This window comes from Centroberyx affinis, unplaced genomic scaffold, assembly GCF_046629955.1.
Source record: "Centroberyx affinis isolate AG114_WGS23_722 - 3 ecotype Tasmania unplaced genomic scaffold, CSIRO-AGI_Caff_v1 ptg000734l_1, whole genome shotgun sequence".
Classification (NCBI taxonomy): domain Eukaryota; kingdom Metazoa; phylum Chordata; class Actinopteri; order Beryciformes; family Berycidae; genus Centroberyx; species Centroberyx affinis.
Genome location: NW_027279348.1, coordinates 36801 through 51310, shown reverse-complemented (window position 1 = coordinate 51310; position 14510 = coordinate 36801). Strand labels below are relative to the sequence as shown.

Genomic DNA, 14510 nt, shown 5'->3' with positions numbered 1-14510 from the left:
TAACTAATGACCGGACTTAAGAAAGAACATATTCTAATAGCTGGAGCAGAACTGGAGGGAAAGTCAAGGTGTCAGGGAGGAGAAGGAATTAGATCTGTAGACAGCTGGAGAAGCTTAAATGGGTGAGGTCAGACTGTAAATACAATACGTTACATGCTTAACACTTTCACCCCACTGGCTTAATATTTTGCTTCTGTTTTAAATGTGATGAAATTAAATAGGATTCATTACATTATTCTGAGTGTTCATAGTTGAAGTTTAAATTCACACAAAAAAAAGGCACACAGAAAACAGAGCAGACATGGTCGAATGTGAAATCAAACTTTATTCAGGATTGTGTCACAAATCTCACTGGATATATTTACGATTCGCCAATAAGCAGTCAAAACAGGCTTTAAAGAATATAAAATATAGTCACTCCACATTTTGTTGTGCTGTGAGTATGACAATTTGGGATTTTACGTGTGTGTGTGTGTGTGTGTGTTGTAGGTGATGTGTTATATATTAACTGGAAATAATATTTTAGAAATTCACATAAAGGTATACATTTCAACAAACAGTATAGGTAGACATGAATACTCTCCCCCATGGCAAAAACGCAGAGTTGCAGTAGAGTAGAGTAGTAGTTGAGGAATTTGAATTAATTGTCAAGTTGCTTTGTCTTTCATGTGAACAAATCTGAGAGGCTACCAGGTGGCTTCAGTGCATCGCTGGCATTTTAGGGTGTAGGGTGGCTTCACATATGGGTGCCATTCAAGCCCAGGTCCAGGAGGAAAAATATATGATCACTACCCTGCTAATATATGCATGTATGATTTGGGTATTATATATATATATACCCTAATCATACATCTGCAGTACAGTTGTTTCAAGCCAGCAGGGTCTACAGTCCCATTAGCCTGTTGTTGCTGAGACCAATAGTGAGGTTAGAAATTATTGGGTGTAATGTTGTGAATTTAGTGTAAGATACAGGGTGTAGGTGAAGACATTTCTCATCAGCGTTGTAGGTGGTGAATTCACTGTAGAGCCGTGGAGAGTTGTGGCTTAATGCAATCAGAGATCCACCTTTTATCTCTAACTGCTACATAGGAGCTCACCCAATATAACACATGGGATAGTTGGGCTACATCAGATCCAGTGTATTGGTGAATGTGTTATTTGTAAACATGTACTTTTGATGGGGATATTCAGCAATAAAAATGGTTAAAATTTCCTTTAAGTCCTTTCCTTTAGGTTTCATTTTACTAGGTTTAAAGTTATATTTAACACCTGATGCAAGAATTGTTCCTATGCCTCCTTTATCTTTAACCTATGTTTGTTCACTCTGGGGGTTTCTGTCAAATGATGGCAAATGATACATTTATGCATATTGCTAAATATGGTATAGGTGAACTATCAACAATACAAACATTAACATTATTATGAAATTTTAAAGCTGTATATCTCCACAATCACCCAGATGCTGAACACCACGTTTTGATAATGTCACCCACCTTATAACTTTGATTGCTGTTTTAACACACACACACACACACACACACACACACGCGCACGCACGCACGCACGCACACACACACACACACACGCACCACCACCTTCTCCGTGACACACACGTATTCTTTCTCATTAAGGAAATCGCTCTTCTTTGCTGATTATTTTATTTGAAGCCATGATTACCGCTCTGTGCACCAGATCACGCAGTAACGGAGACCAGGCGGAGGGCAGCGGGCCTAATTGGGGCATGAGATGCACAGGGCGGTGCTGCCAGGCTGGGTGGCCGGAGAGGGACGCCTCTAATGGGTTTGCCTGTCTATGACTCTCCGCTCTCGCCTCTCCCTCCGTCTCTCGGGCTCGAATGCAACACACTAATTAGTCTGCTTCTTATTCCTCCGACTGTCATCAAATCACCTGCACGAAACTGCAATGTAATTTGTTAAAGTGCCGTTTCTGCAAATGGAAGATCGATTTTCCCTTTAGATTTCTATAATTGAGTGAATACAGATGCCTACGAGGCGATGCTATAGCCTAAACATATTTTGGAAAAAACAGAATAGCCTGCAGTCGGCAGTGCGCACATGTGCATGGCGCTATCGCCCAGTGTTTCCTTTACAATTTGGGTTGTGGTGTGAAGGATTTTGAATCTGCTCTATGTTACTGTGCTGTTGTGTTATTCTTTTGTAGCCTCCTAACCTATTCAGCAAGGCCCATATGAGCAATGGATTTAACGCAGTTTGATTGCTAAAAAACCTCGGAGAGGGAGGACACGGGATTCTTGATCTTTGAAATTGCTCTACAAAATTGCATTTGTTTTTGGTGCGCTTCCATTAAAAGTGTCTCCTCGCGAGTAAACAGCCGTTCCGCACTCAGATGCGCCGCATTAACCCGGGAGGATTGTATGTGAGTGTGTTTTTACTGGGGAAGATTGATGTGGTCCAGTTAGGGAGGCTGAGTGAGACATAGACCCATTTCAAGTAGGTTCCTCTTATTATAGCAATAAGTTACAGCCTGAGGATCGGACAGCTGAGGGGGGCAGCTTCTATCCTGCCTGTTTTAAGTGCAACAAACCAGAATATCAATATTTATGTAGGCCTTCAAATAAGTAGGCCTTTAAAAACATGTAGCCTACAATATGTTGTAATGTAGATAAAATAATAACTCTGCATGATATTATGATTTTTTATATGTAGCCTACATCTAGACTACATCTGCACCATATGATTATGATATTAATAGGTCCTACTAATACTATTACCATTATTATTCTTAATTATTATTATTATTATTATTATTATTATTATTATTATTATTATAGATAGATATATAGATAGATAGATAGATAGATAGATAGATAGATAGATAGATAGATAGATAGATAGATAGATAGATAGATTACTTTTTGCCCAACAATCTTGGCTACCTCAAATTCTTGATTGTAGCCTAATTATGTTGAAACTAAGACTTAAAAGCTAATGACCCCCAAAAAGGCTCGACCAACACTGAATATCTATTTAAAATTATTATTATTATTAGGCTATTATTATTATTATTATTATTATTATTATTATTAGTAGTAGTAGTAGTAGTAGTAGTAGTAGTAGTAGTAGTAGTAGCAGCAGCAGTAGTATTAGGCTATAGTATTATTGTTATTGTTATTATTATTATTATTACTATAATTATTATTATTATTATTATTATTGTTGTTGTTATTATTATTATTATTATTATTATTGTTATTATTATCCTTGTTATTATTATTATTATTATTATTATTATTATTATAATCATTTAGCACATTTAACTTGAGTTGTGGAAACAGAAACAATAGCCTAGAAATAAAACAGAGGCTATGGCATGGCTCATTTAGGCTTGGTAAGATAATAAACCGATTAATGGTCTTAAAAATTACTCTGAAGTTGAATTGAATGAATTTATATAATAAATAATGTATTATTTACATATTTATATAATAAATAATTACTTTTCTGTTTCTATCGTGTCACAATTTGTGTACAAAGATCGTTTCAACAAAAATAAAAGGGATCTTTGACCTATATGGGCTGAGTTGATTTCCACAGTTTTGATTTTTTAGATGTTCAATCGGCTGCCTTCACTAAGGCCTACACTAATTAGAAATCAAGCAACGTCCAAAGCATACAGACCGTCTCTCCTGGCTCAAGCCCTTCACAACGCAGGGTTGGCCTTATCACTCCCAACACAGTCCCTCCTGGTCTACACGTCTGAGTCAAACGAGTCGAGGCTCTGCTGTTGCTGCTGATTGCTTCTCCTGAACCTTAGGAACTGGTCACAGCTTTCCTCATCTCAGTGGACCATGCACCAGTCCATTTCCTTAAGTTTTCACGCTGTGCCAAGTATAGGCTACTTCCCTGCGTCCCGGCAGATTGCAGTTGAGGAGCATAAAAGATGAGCTGCCTCCATGTGGTGCAGAGAGAGAGAGGAGTCCTCGCTCGGACGCCTCCTTTGTGCGGCTGCAAAGAAACCTATTTAGTCCCAGGCGGTGGTCTATTCACAAGGCTCACCCTGACATCTGCCAAAAGCCCTCTCTAACCACGACTGTCTGGACAAGTAAGTGTGTAGCGCAGATCAATGGCTGTCCTGTTAATTGTATAATAGCCCTACTTATGGACTATACTGCTAAAGGGGCCAGATCATTTAGGGTCCACCACGTCTGATTTTGTTTGAACCAAACAGGCCTAAATACCTTTAATTGCCCCCGCGCTGATGAAAAGTCGATGGGAGTTAAAGCAGCCGATCACTAACGGAGCTTAAATCCATCTGTACTCGTTTATTTATTTATTTCCTCGATTTGTCTCCACAAATCACCTGCCATGGGGGAATGGGAGCAATATTCGTTTTGTTTGTGATCCAAGGACGGGAGGGAAGTGGGGGCTCTGAGGTGCTGAGTGAAGGAGGCCTGGCTAAGGCGTCTCATCTCCTAATATCACACACATACACCCCTGCTTCTATAAGAGCAGTCGACACTGTAATTTATAAACATTCACACTGATTTCTCCCTTAGTGATGAAAAACGTGTATCTAAAAATACAAAATTAATTAGCTTGAAATTTGATTTTATCTATAGAAATGTTTGTTGTTAATTTGGGAAATTAATTATCTCTTGCTGCAGGAAGGTTACTCTCAATGGAGCTGCTTGTACACGAGTATAGGCTAATTCACATTGTCTACTGATTTGAAAATAGACAGACTTGTTTTTGGCCAATTATTCGATAGCAATGAATTTCCAGGGCAAACAAGTGCAAGTTGCTGCTTCCTTGAGCAAAAGGATAAGCCTTTGAGTGTTCATAGCTAACTTATGTATATCTATCTACAAACACGAGTCCTGTCATGGCATAGCCTATATGAGATTAAACAAACACATTAAGATGTTTAACGTGGAATAATTTGAGCATGAAAAGCTAATAAATCAGAGGATGGAATGGCAGAAGATAGAATTGAATTGTAGTGTTACGTGCGTGGTTAGGACTGCGTGTGTGTGTGTGTGTGTGTGTGTGTGTGTGTGCGTGCGTGTGTGTGTATGTGTGTGTGTGAAGGGGGGGAGTCACGTCGCTGACATTTCCAAGCTCCGATTCTGATTGGCTCTTATTTGAGGAAGCTCATGGGTTCTTTCAACTAATAAGCGCCTCCCCATCGCTCTAAAGGACATTATAATGCAAGGGACCTCCTTTTTTAACCACAAACCGAATTTTCGTTCATTTAGACGATATATACTTTTTAAATTGCCCAAAAGTTGTAGGATTTTTTTGGACCGCATTTCACCCTGGAGCGGTACGCGATGCTTTCTCATGCCGACCTCCTGGACGCTCGGCTCGGTGAGTTATCATCGCTAAACTCCGGCCCTAAACTCCACTGTAAGATAGCAACTTCTCGTTTAACCTTGTAAAGTGATAAATAGAGTGTCTTACTTAACAAATTATGTCAACAACTAAGTGGTTTATCGTTGGTCAAAGCAAATCTTTATAGCAATTTAGCAGGAATGTGGCAGCAAAAAAGGATTACATTTATAGAGGCTGAAGCTATTGAGATGTCTAACATTGCTTATATTTTTAAAATTACTTTGCCTCTTTTTTGTGATAATGAAGCAAAACCATTTTATTTCCAAGATGATGCCCTTTACGATTTGCCGTCTCCTTACTCAAAGCCTCTCTCCTCCTCATCCTCCCAGGGATGAAGGATGCTGCAGAGTTGCTCGGACATCGAGAAGCTCTCAAGTGCCGGCTGGGCGGCGGGGTGCCGGATCAGGGGCATCCGGGTGACATGGCCCCTGGTCCAGACTCTGTGGAGGGGACCACTCTTCTGCCGGGAGAAGACATCGCTACTGTGGGATCCAACTCTGCCGGTATGCCGGTGAACGGGAAAGAGCAGGAGAAGCAGCAGCAGCAGCAGAGCTCCAGTCAGACCTCCAGCCAGCAGAAACAGAAGCGGCACAGGACGCGCTTCACTCCGGCGCAGCTCAACGAGCTGGAGCGCAGCTTCGCCAAAACCCACTACCCCGATATCTTCATGAGGGAGGAACTGGCACTAAGGATCGGTCTCACCGAGTCCCGAGTTCAGGTAAATTGTTATACGGTGTGGAGGATTTTCCAGGATGTAAATTACTGGCGTCAGTTGGTTATGGCAAGGTGTGGCACATGCCATTCCTTAGAATGGCAGTCCAAATTTAATCTTTAGCATTATTAAAATGAGCAAAGATCAAGCAAACATTGTTTGGAATGCATTTGGAAGCCATTGCTAAAAATATAATCACATCTGGGGAGGATTCAGGACTAGTGTTTCCTCTAAGCTCCATGCGTTTGTGCAAGATAGTTAGGTGACTTAATAATTTGTCACATTCACCATATAATAGCTTGTCATTCATCAGTCATTGATCCTTTTTGCCCCCCCCCCCCAAAAAAAAAAAAAAACAATGTGTGGATATAAGCGGATTTCGAAGTTTTTGGTGGCAAATTATATTAGATGTCAAACATGCTCAGTGGATTGACGCCCATAGGTGCTGTCTAATTGACATCCAACCAAAGCTCAAGGTGGACTATCGTGTAGACTGTTATTGATGCAATAGAATCAGTTTGGAAAGGTGGATGTGTTGCACAGTCATAAAAAAGACACACCACTGTGAAAAGGTGAAAAAAGGTACAGCAGTCTACCTTTTTTCTCGATACTAACTTCAGCTTAGATTTTGTTGTGATATTCTAGTAACAACCGTTTTAGACACATACTACCCGAATGAAAGCTGTGTAATTGTAGTTTAATTATCTGATTTTGATAGGCTTGCATTTGTTCAAAGTGAACCCAGGAGTGAGCAGTGTTTAATTTTAAGAAGGCGTGCTCGATCAAATAGGCTGCAGGAGCGACGTGAAAAGCCCTGTCCAGGGTGCTGAAGGACAAAACACTCGAGGAGCTGACCGACACTAAGTAAAACCAAATATATAGTATTGAGTAATTTTCAGGGTGGGAACAAGTGTTCAGTCAATTTATTTCCCTTTCTTTCTTGCTTTCTTGCTTTCTTTCTTTACTCATTATTTGTTTCTTTTAACCAAACATCCTGTGTTCAATTAAAATCTATGGCAAAATTAAGAAAGTTTGGACCTGCAGCGATTAAAAGTAGCCTACGACACAATTGGCTTTGATCATTATTTTTCTATATTTTTGTGCCCCAGCAAATATGGGGAGTTGCCCAGCCCAAAACAAGCATTGTGTTCTTTTTCAAAAAAGAGAACCATGCATAAAATAGCCTAATCTGCTTTTTAAGAGTTTCATTCTATACTATTCGAAAATTGACGCCCCCTTTTACAAAATTATTGTCGGTGCGAATGTAAGACACATAATATTAAAGTGGTGAGTCAAGAGCTTTGCTTACAAAAGTGATATGTCCTTGAGGACAGAATCATCTGTGTTTTTAAAAAAAATTACTTATGAATTTCAGGGAGCCAAATTCTCCCAAAATAGAATGGCTAAATGAAACTCTTCATACATACAGAGTGCTTCTCGTGATTATGAATAGGCATGCGGGATCGTACCAGGCCCTAATAAACCAAACACATTATCAACCAATTTCAGTCTTATTTATAACAGTGAACGGGTTATTAACCAGTGATGTGAAATTCATGCAAATTATTCCACTGAAAGCAATAAAACCAGTATAATCATTAGTCACCTTAATAATCAATTCTTTATTCCGTACAGTGGAAGATGATAACACACAGGTCTGATCCTGTGCTGTTGGTAAACATTAGTGCAGGCCGTGCAGGTGCAGCCTTCAGTGGGCGTGCTGGCCTGTTGGCGCTACAGCTACTCCTTTAAAATGCTCTATCAGCGACGTCTTAATAGGACTCAAGACTATATTGTACTTTTTTAATGGAATGAGAAATTGCATTTTCTTTCCCCCCGAGTGTAATGGGTTTGGTCGACGTTTCACGGATGGCTGAGCGGAATGAGAGCGAGATTTCACTTTTAATACGGAGGCACCGACTCACGGCCTCGCGCGCGCATTAATCACGCCCGAAGATGATGAAATCTTTATAAAGCTCAACGAGAGAGCGCGTGTATGCGAGCGTGCGTGCGGGTTCCATTTTCACGTGGATTGTATAGTGATGCGTTTCTTGTGCATTTGTATTTAAGTCTATACAATATTTAGGGCAATTTTCAGTTAATATGCTTGTATATAAGATGTTTGAAAGATATATTGTTAGGCCCAATGATGCGTAACACCGTAATAAGCCATTGTGAAGGCTGTATTTTTACACAGAGCGCTTCTAGTATACTGTAGCCTACTATAGCCTACCATGAGTGAATATAATAATGAAATCCCTAACCTTGGCATTCTGGCAGTTTTAGTGTTATTAGTCTGTGAGTAACAGAAAATGTTTCCCATTTTGTTATCTTGACAAGAAATGTGATTGTTGGTATTTACAAAGGGTTCTCGGCGTTACAGTTAGGCCTATAATTAACGATAATTTACTACGATTAATAATTTACACCTGTCATTGAAGCAACGACCCTTGAAAGCTTTGCGCAAAGAGAATAGTGGTCAGGTTATCTGGATGGCTAGTGAGAGTCTGATAGGTAAGCTATTAGGCCTGTTGTGATACTTTACTGATATTATAAGGATTTCTTTTCGGTTTGCCTCAGCTCATGGGCTTGAAGGACGGTCTCTCTAACCACTAGGATCCCATTATGCAGGTCTATTTTAACTACTATTGTGTCAGGCCCAATATTCCTATAGGGATTCATGGTGAGTTTATATTGAGTTTATCACTATTTGTACCTGCTGTGGTATCCCCATAATATTACTGTATAGGGACTTGCAGTTTTGCTGTGATATTTGTATTTTAGCTGTCCTTCTAAAATCCTCCGGCTGAAGGTTGCCTCTGTGCAGCTAGGCCGCCCTGCCGCCCTTATTAAGGTAGAACATGAAGAGATATGGCCCTACACAGGCCTGTTTCTCAGTCTGTCCTCCTTGCGGGTCACGGTCCAGTCCTCTAACTCTGAACTCCATCTCTCCGCTCGCAGGTTTGGTTCCAGAACAGACGCGCCAAATGGAAGAAGAGGAAGAAGACCACTAATGTTTTCCGCGCCCCGGGGACGCTGCTCCCCACGCACGGCCTGCCCCAGTTCTCTGCCGCGGCCGCCATGGAGAACAGCCTGTGCTCCTTCCACGCCAACGACTCCCGCTGGGCGACGGGGGTGCCGGGAGTCTCCCAGCTGCAGCTCCCACCGGCCCTGGGTCGCCAGCCGTCCATGGCGCAGTCCTTGTCACAGTGCAGCCTAGGTCCCGGCCCGCCGCCCAACTCCATGGGTCTCTCCAACGGCCTGTCCTCCAACGGCTCCGGTCTGCAGTCCCACCTCTACCAGTCGCCTTTCCCCGGAATGTCGGCCTCTCTCTCCGGCCCCACGAACGTAACGGGCTCCCCACAGCTGTGTACTTCCCCGGACAGTGACATGTGGAGAGGGACAAGCATCGCGTCTCTGCGGCGCAAAGCGCTGGAGCACACAGTGTCCATGAGTTTCACCTAGTGACTTTTCAAAATATAACACCCCCCTCCCCCCCGGCTCTTTCTGTTTTTATTCCCGTTGTTTAGATCCAAACGAGAGAACGAGCGAGCTAATCAGGCCTGAAATATGAGAAAATGGAGACTGAGTGACTTCATCTAGACATACGTATGACAAAAAAACAACAAAAAAACAAAAACAGGACATTGGTGGACAAATGGAAGAAAAAGTTGATTAATCTGAGTTTGGGGTTATTTATCTTGTTAATTCAAAAGGATTTTATCAATTATTGATGATACCTACTATTGTAATGATCTAGACTATAGGCCCTAATTACTGAGAGCCAAGCAATCGTCGTATTTACGTTTTCATTGAGTGTGTCTTTATGCACACATATGTTATTGTGTTCAGGTGAAGTTGTGTTATGTCAAACGACTATTTATGAGATTGGGTATAAATTTTGGTAACAGCCTACCACACGCGCACCATAGGTAGGCCTATTGAAATGGGTCTCAGGCATGCACAGTGCATGTGGATTTAACACTTTGGACTATTTAGAGAGAAAATGGTGCCCACTCAGATTGAACAAATACTTTTGTTAGGCGACCTCAATCTCGTCTGCATGAGACGAGAGCGTAAATCTAAGAAGAAGAAGAAAAAAAAAACAATGATATTTCAGTAGGCCTACTCTGTTTTAGGATGTTTTGTGTAGATAAAACATTCTTGCTATGTACCCGCTGGTCTTTTTTGTGACATGTTTTAACTTATTGTCTGTGCTAATTACTTGACACATTTCTTAAATGTTTGATCTTACATCAAAATGCACCACATTGACAGGTTTGTACCAATTTAAAATGACAAATAAAAGTAATTTTCAAGAATGTCAAAATAAGAATGATTTATGTCTCCATCAAAATAAAATAGATAGTAGCCTAATTATCATTTTGTACGAATTCCTTTAGTATTCCTATAGGCACTTATAGTGTGTCTGTGGTCCTCAGAAGTGAGTTCAGGAACCTGATACTACGGTATTTTACATCTCTTCACTATAATATTCGTATAATATTCCTATAGGGACTTACAGTTCTGTTGTGATGTTTGTATAGTATCCATCTAAAAATTATCATTATTACGACAGTTCTTTTTTCCTAATGTTAGACTATATGATAGACTTGACTGCTTGGATATTCCAATAAGCTATTGATCTTATTTCACAAACTATACGAATGTTAGTCAATGTTCAGTGACCTAGGGTTTTTTTTTTTAACAGTGTTTATGGGGTGACAGGGTTAAAGGCTTTATGAAGGGTGACTGGTCCCGTGGTGGCAGACAGCAGCGGTAAAGATGTCAGTGCTGTGATGTGACGGTCATTGCCTTTGACCATGACGGTCGGTCTGATCATCCCGCTCAGCAGCGGACAGGGTGGATGGAGTGTAACTTAACAGGAGGAATCACAGGCCTATAAGTGGGTCAACTGTATGGACAGGCCTAACCTATATCACCTTTGCTCTGAAAGTAGACAATAGTCTCTAATGCAGTGCATTAGTAGCCTACTTACATCACGAAAAGGAACTACAGCAATCATATAATATAGGCTAAATTAATATAGTAAATACATAAAAACTGTAAACTTTACATGATGTCCTATAGGAATTTTAGAAAAACAATGATCTGGATACCATAGGAAATACCATAGGAGATACAATACCATAGGAGATTAAAAAAAGGTCACTATAAATTCGCATTTGAGTACCGCAGACACCTTATAAGTCTCTATAGGAATATTATAGTGATTCTTTCGCGTTATCCTTATTAATATTACTGTTAAGTACCAGGCTTATGTTTCAGACTGAATATGGGTCACTACAATTATCATTGCAAAGCTTTCACATTTGGCTGTAGGTCTGTAGGCTACATCTATTTATTACATTAGGGCCCATAATTACCATTTTCTGTGACATTTTGTCGTTGCCAGTGCGTTTTGCATTTGCATACAGTTTAATGCCAAGATAAGCTTATGGTTTAATGCAGTTAATATCTTCAATTGGAAGTGAGAGTTGGACCAGCGCTGACGAAAAATCACTGCAATATTCCTATAATACCCCTATAGGGATTCATAGTGTGTCTCTGGTAGGCTACAGTGAGTTTATAGTGACCTTATTATATACTTTATGGCATTTCTTTCATCTCCTATGGTATAAAAGTTTTTATCTGGTATAATTTCTGACCTATAGTCTTGCATACAGAAGGCTATAGGGAGACTTTTACATGGACGTACACACCAGTCTGACCTTACATGGTAAATTATAGAAAAGTGTAATGCAGCAATTAAATAAACTGTAGCCCAATTTCCTAGTGAGCAATGTAGACTTAACTCTCACACAACTGATTAGCACCCACATGTTTACTCGCGGAACTCTTTATGGAGCTTATAGCGCACACACAACTGTGTATAGAGGAAACACTTTGACATTTCTCAATAGGTGATAAAGACTGAAAGAATATTAAAAGAAATGAATAAAAACAGTATGCTGATAATCACTCAGCCTCATAAACAGGGGCGTTCCTATAGGGATTGTCTGTGATTAAGAAAAAGTTTTATTCTTCCCTATTTGTTGGATTAATGGTGTGCTTTTCGGCTAGGCGAGGACTTGTCAAATTTCAAATATTATTTTCAAGAATTGTCACAAATGATAGTGGATTCAGATTCATTTTCTCAACATTTCCCAATTCCTTTAAGGTATTGCTGATGATATTAATAGGTTAGGCATGCAGAAAATATTTTGCCATTTTACACTAGGCCTACCTAATCAATCAGTGCACTTGCAGTGTTTAACTTTATTTAAAAAACAAGCAAATATTCAGGGTATTCATAACATTTTCGAGCCTATATGAAAGCTGTAGCCTATTTAGGCGCCACTATATGTGAGCAGAGTAGTTTTTTTTTAAGCTAGGAACAAAACCAGTCCTCTGATTCATCAATGAAGCAGACAGACACATTAAAACACTGAAGATCTTGGATGTTGGTAAACTCCCATGTCTTTTTATGTTCCAAATTTATATTGTCCTATCATTAGGTCTATATAGGTTGTATTCTGTTTACTACGTTAAACGCATGCCATGCCAGGCAGGAATAATAAAAATAAAAAATAAATACCATAAACACCATAAGGTGGTTTAGTGAACCATTCCCACATGCCTTTATACACCTTTTGATCACCTGACATTTATTTAAAGTTCAATAAGCTACGGTCCTCCCATCTCTTCTGTAATAAGAAAAACTCTCACCTTGTTTGCGTTATTATAATTTCAAATTATCCTGATGTGAGGGGTAATGTCTATAAACTTAGGCGTAGCTCCGAAAGAAGTAAATAAAATTTTCCATTATGAAACTGAGTAGACCTCACTGTCTGTGTCAAAGATTATAAGTGTCAACTTGAGCCTGAATTCACAGCAGCTCAAATTAATCAGCGTGTTAACCTCATCTCGTTGTCAGCGCTGGGGCCAATTTACGGTCACGGGATGGTAATTGATGAGATATGGCATTACCATAAGCAGTCCCACTGCCTGTAAACTTATAATTGGAGTTTCTGTAACAATGCTGGGGGGTTAAACAAAGGATTAATCATAATTAACAAAAGTATATTACTTTTCCCATATTAAACAGTTGGTTCCCACCTTTTCTATTAACATAAATTTGTTTTCAGTAATTTACTGAATTACGGGAAATACCAACCCAAGTCAAGACCCTGAAAAATTCATTTATTCCTCTCTGTGCATTCAGATTTGGATGTTTTATTTTTTCAACCCTATGTTTCAGTTAGACCCAATTAGCTTGAATGAAATAACCTAGAGAAGTTTTTCCAACATACCATAAGAACAATTTTGACATTATTTGTCCAAGTTGTTAATTTGTGTGCCATGCAGCAACTTAACACAGGATCACAATCTGATTACTTTTACAGATTGGTACAATGACCGAGCCACACTTGATTATATTTACAGAATGGTAGTAATTACAACACACCAGGGAAGGAAAACCTGACAGCAAGAATACTTACTTACTTTTCATTGGAGAACGCTATAAATCACTGATCATCTTTATTGTAGCTGTAGTCATGTCAAACAAACAGGGGAAGCCAAGCCATAGTGAATACATGGAAAAGCCTTATATGAGTTTTTGTTGATTGTTCGCACTGATTAAACATTGTAATGGATGTACTGGAGGTGAGCTTACCAACCTTAGTCTGACATTAATCTTAATGATGTAAATTCGTAGTATAGCCTAGGCTACATTATAGTTTGTAGTATCAAACGAGTGTAAGTTACATGAAAATTGGGTCTTTTGAGGAAAACAAAAAATGCTATTTTTGCTTATATTGGTGGTGTTTGTTTTCTGATGATCACTGACTCTAGGTCATATAGCTTACCTCACCTTTTTATTTACCTCTACATAACTGACCCCAACTGTGGCCTATAGCAGGTGAAGACAGTTGTTAGAATGAATGCAGGTGGCACATCCATCCTGCAGAGGCATGTAATTACAAGACACTGCATGACAACAGTTGATCAAACATTATAACCGCAGTCAGTGTGACTGCTGGTCCACCCAGCCCAGACGAGCTGCGGTGGCATCTGAGTGTGTGTTCTGGTAATTCTAGCTCTATGTGCGGTGCAGCCCACCAGATCCAGCCCTGTGCTGACTAGTGTGTCCTGGGCTGCAGTAACAGATGTGAAATCACATTACCCAAACGCTGCAATTAGTCTCACTCGCTCGCGGGTTAATGAGTTTGTGGAAATGTGCGACCCATTCCTCATTAGGTAATTTCTCATGCACTGATGAGAGAGGGAGAGAGAGATGTGGGTATAGCAACTCAGTGGAAATGGCACATACTCCAGCACATACTGTAAAGCAGAATGCAGCATCCACTAGGGGGGATGTACTGTAGCTGCCCATGTGTTTTGGGGGGGGAAACTCACCTCAT

The 14510-nt window shown here is 40.0% G+C and overlaps 1 protein-coding gene across 2 annotated transcripts; it reads left to right on the top strand.

The window, feature by feature from the left end:
* The first annotated feature begins 5311 nt into the window (after positions 1-5311).
* On the top strand, positions 5312-9549 carry LOC139644420 (homeobox protein orthopedia B-like). 2 transcript variants are annotated; one of them, XM_071519770.1, is made up of 3 exons: positions 5312-5348; positions 5702-6090; positions 9046-9549. In XM_071519770.1, the coding sequence occupies exons 1-3, from the start codon at positions 5312-5314 to the stop codon at positions 9547-9549; spliced, it is 930 nt and encodes a 309-aa protein (XP_071375871.1). The 2 variants fall into 2 exon arrangements, with proteins under 2 accessions (XP_071375871.1, XP_071375870.1); XM_071519769.1 differs by having other exon boundaries at positions 5312-5387.
* Positions 9550-14510: the final 4961 nt, after the last annotated feature.

Bases quoted from the DNA above. Each gene is read 5' to 3' on its own strand.
- LOC139644420 (XM_071519769.1), top strand. From the start codon at position 5,312: ATGCTTTCTCATGCCGACCTCCTGGACGCTCGGCTCGGTGAGTTATCA. The intron at 5,388-5,701 runs GTAAGATAGCAA...TCATCCTCCCAG, and splicing joins CTCCGGCCCTAAACTCCACT to GGATGAAGGATGCTGCAGAG. The intron at 6,091-9,045 runs GTAAATTGTTAT...CTCCGCTCGCAG, and splicing joins TCACCGAGTCCCGAGTTCAG to GTTTGGTTCCAGAACAGACG.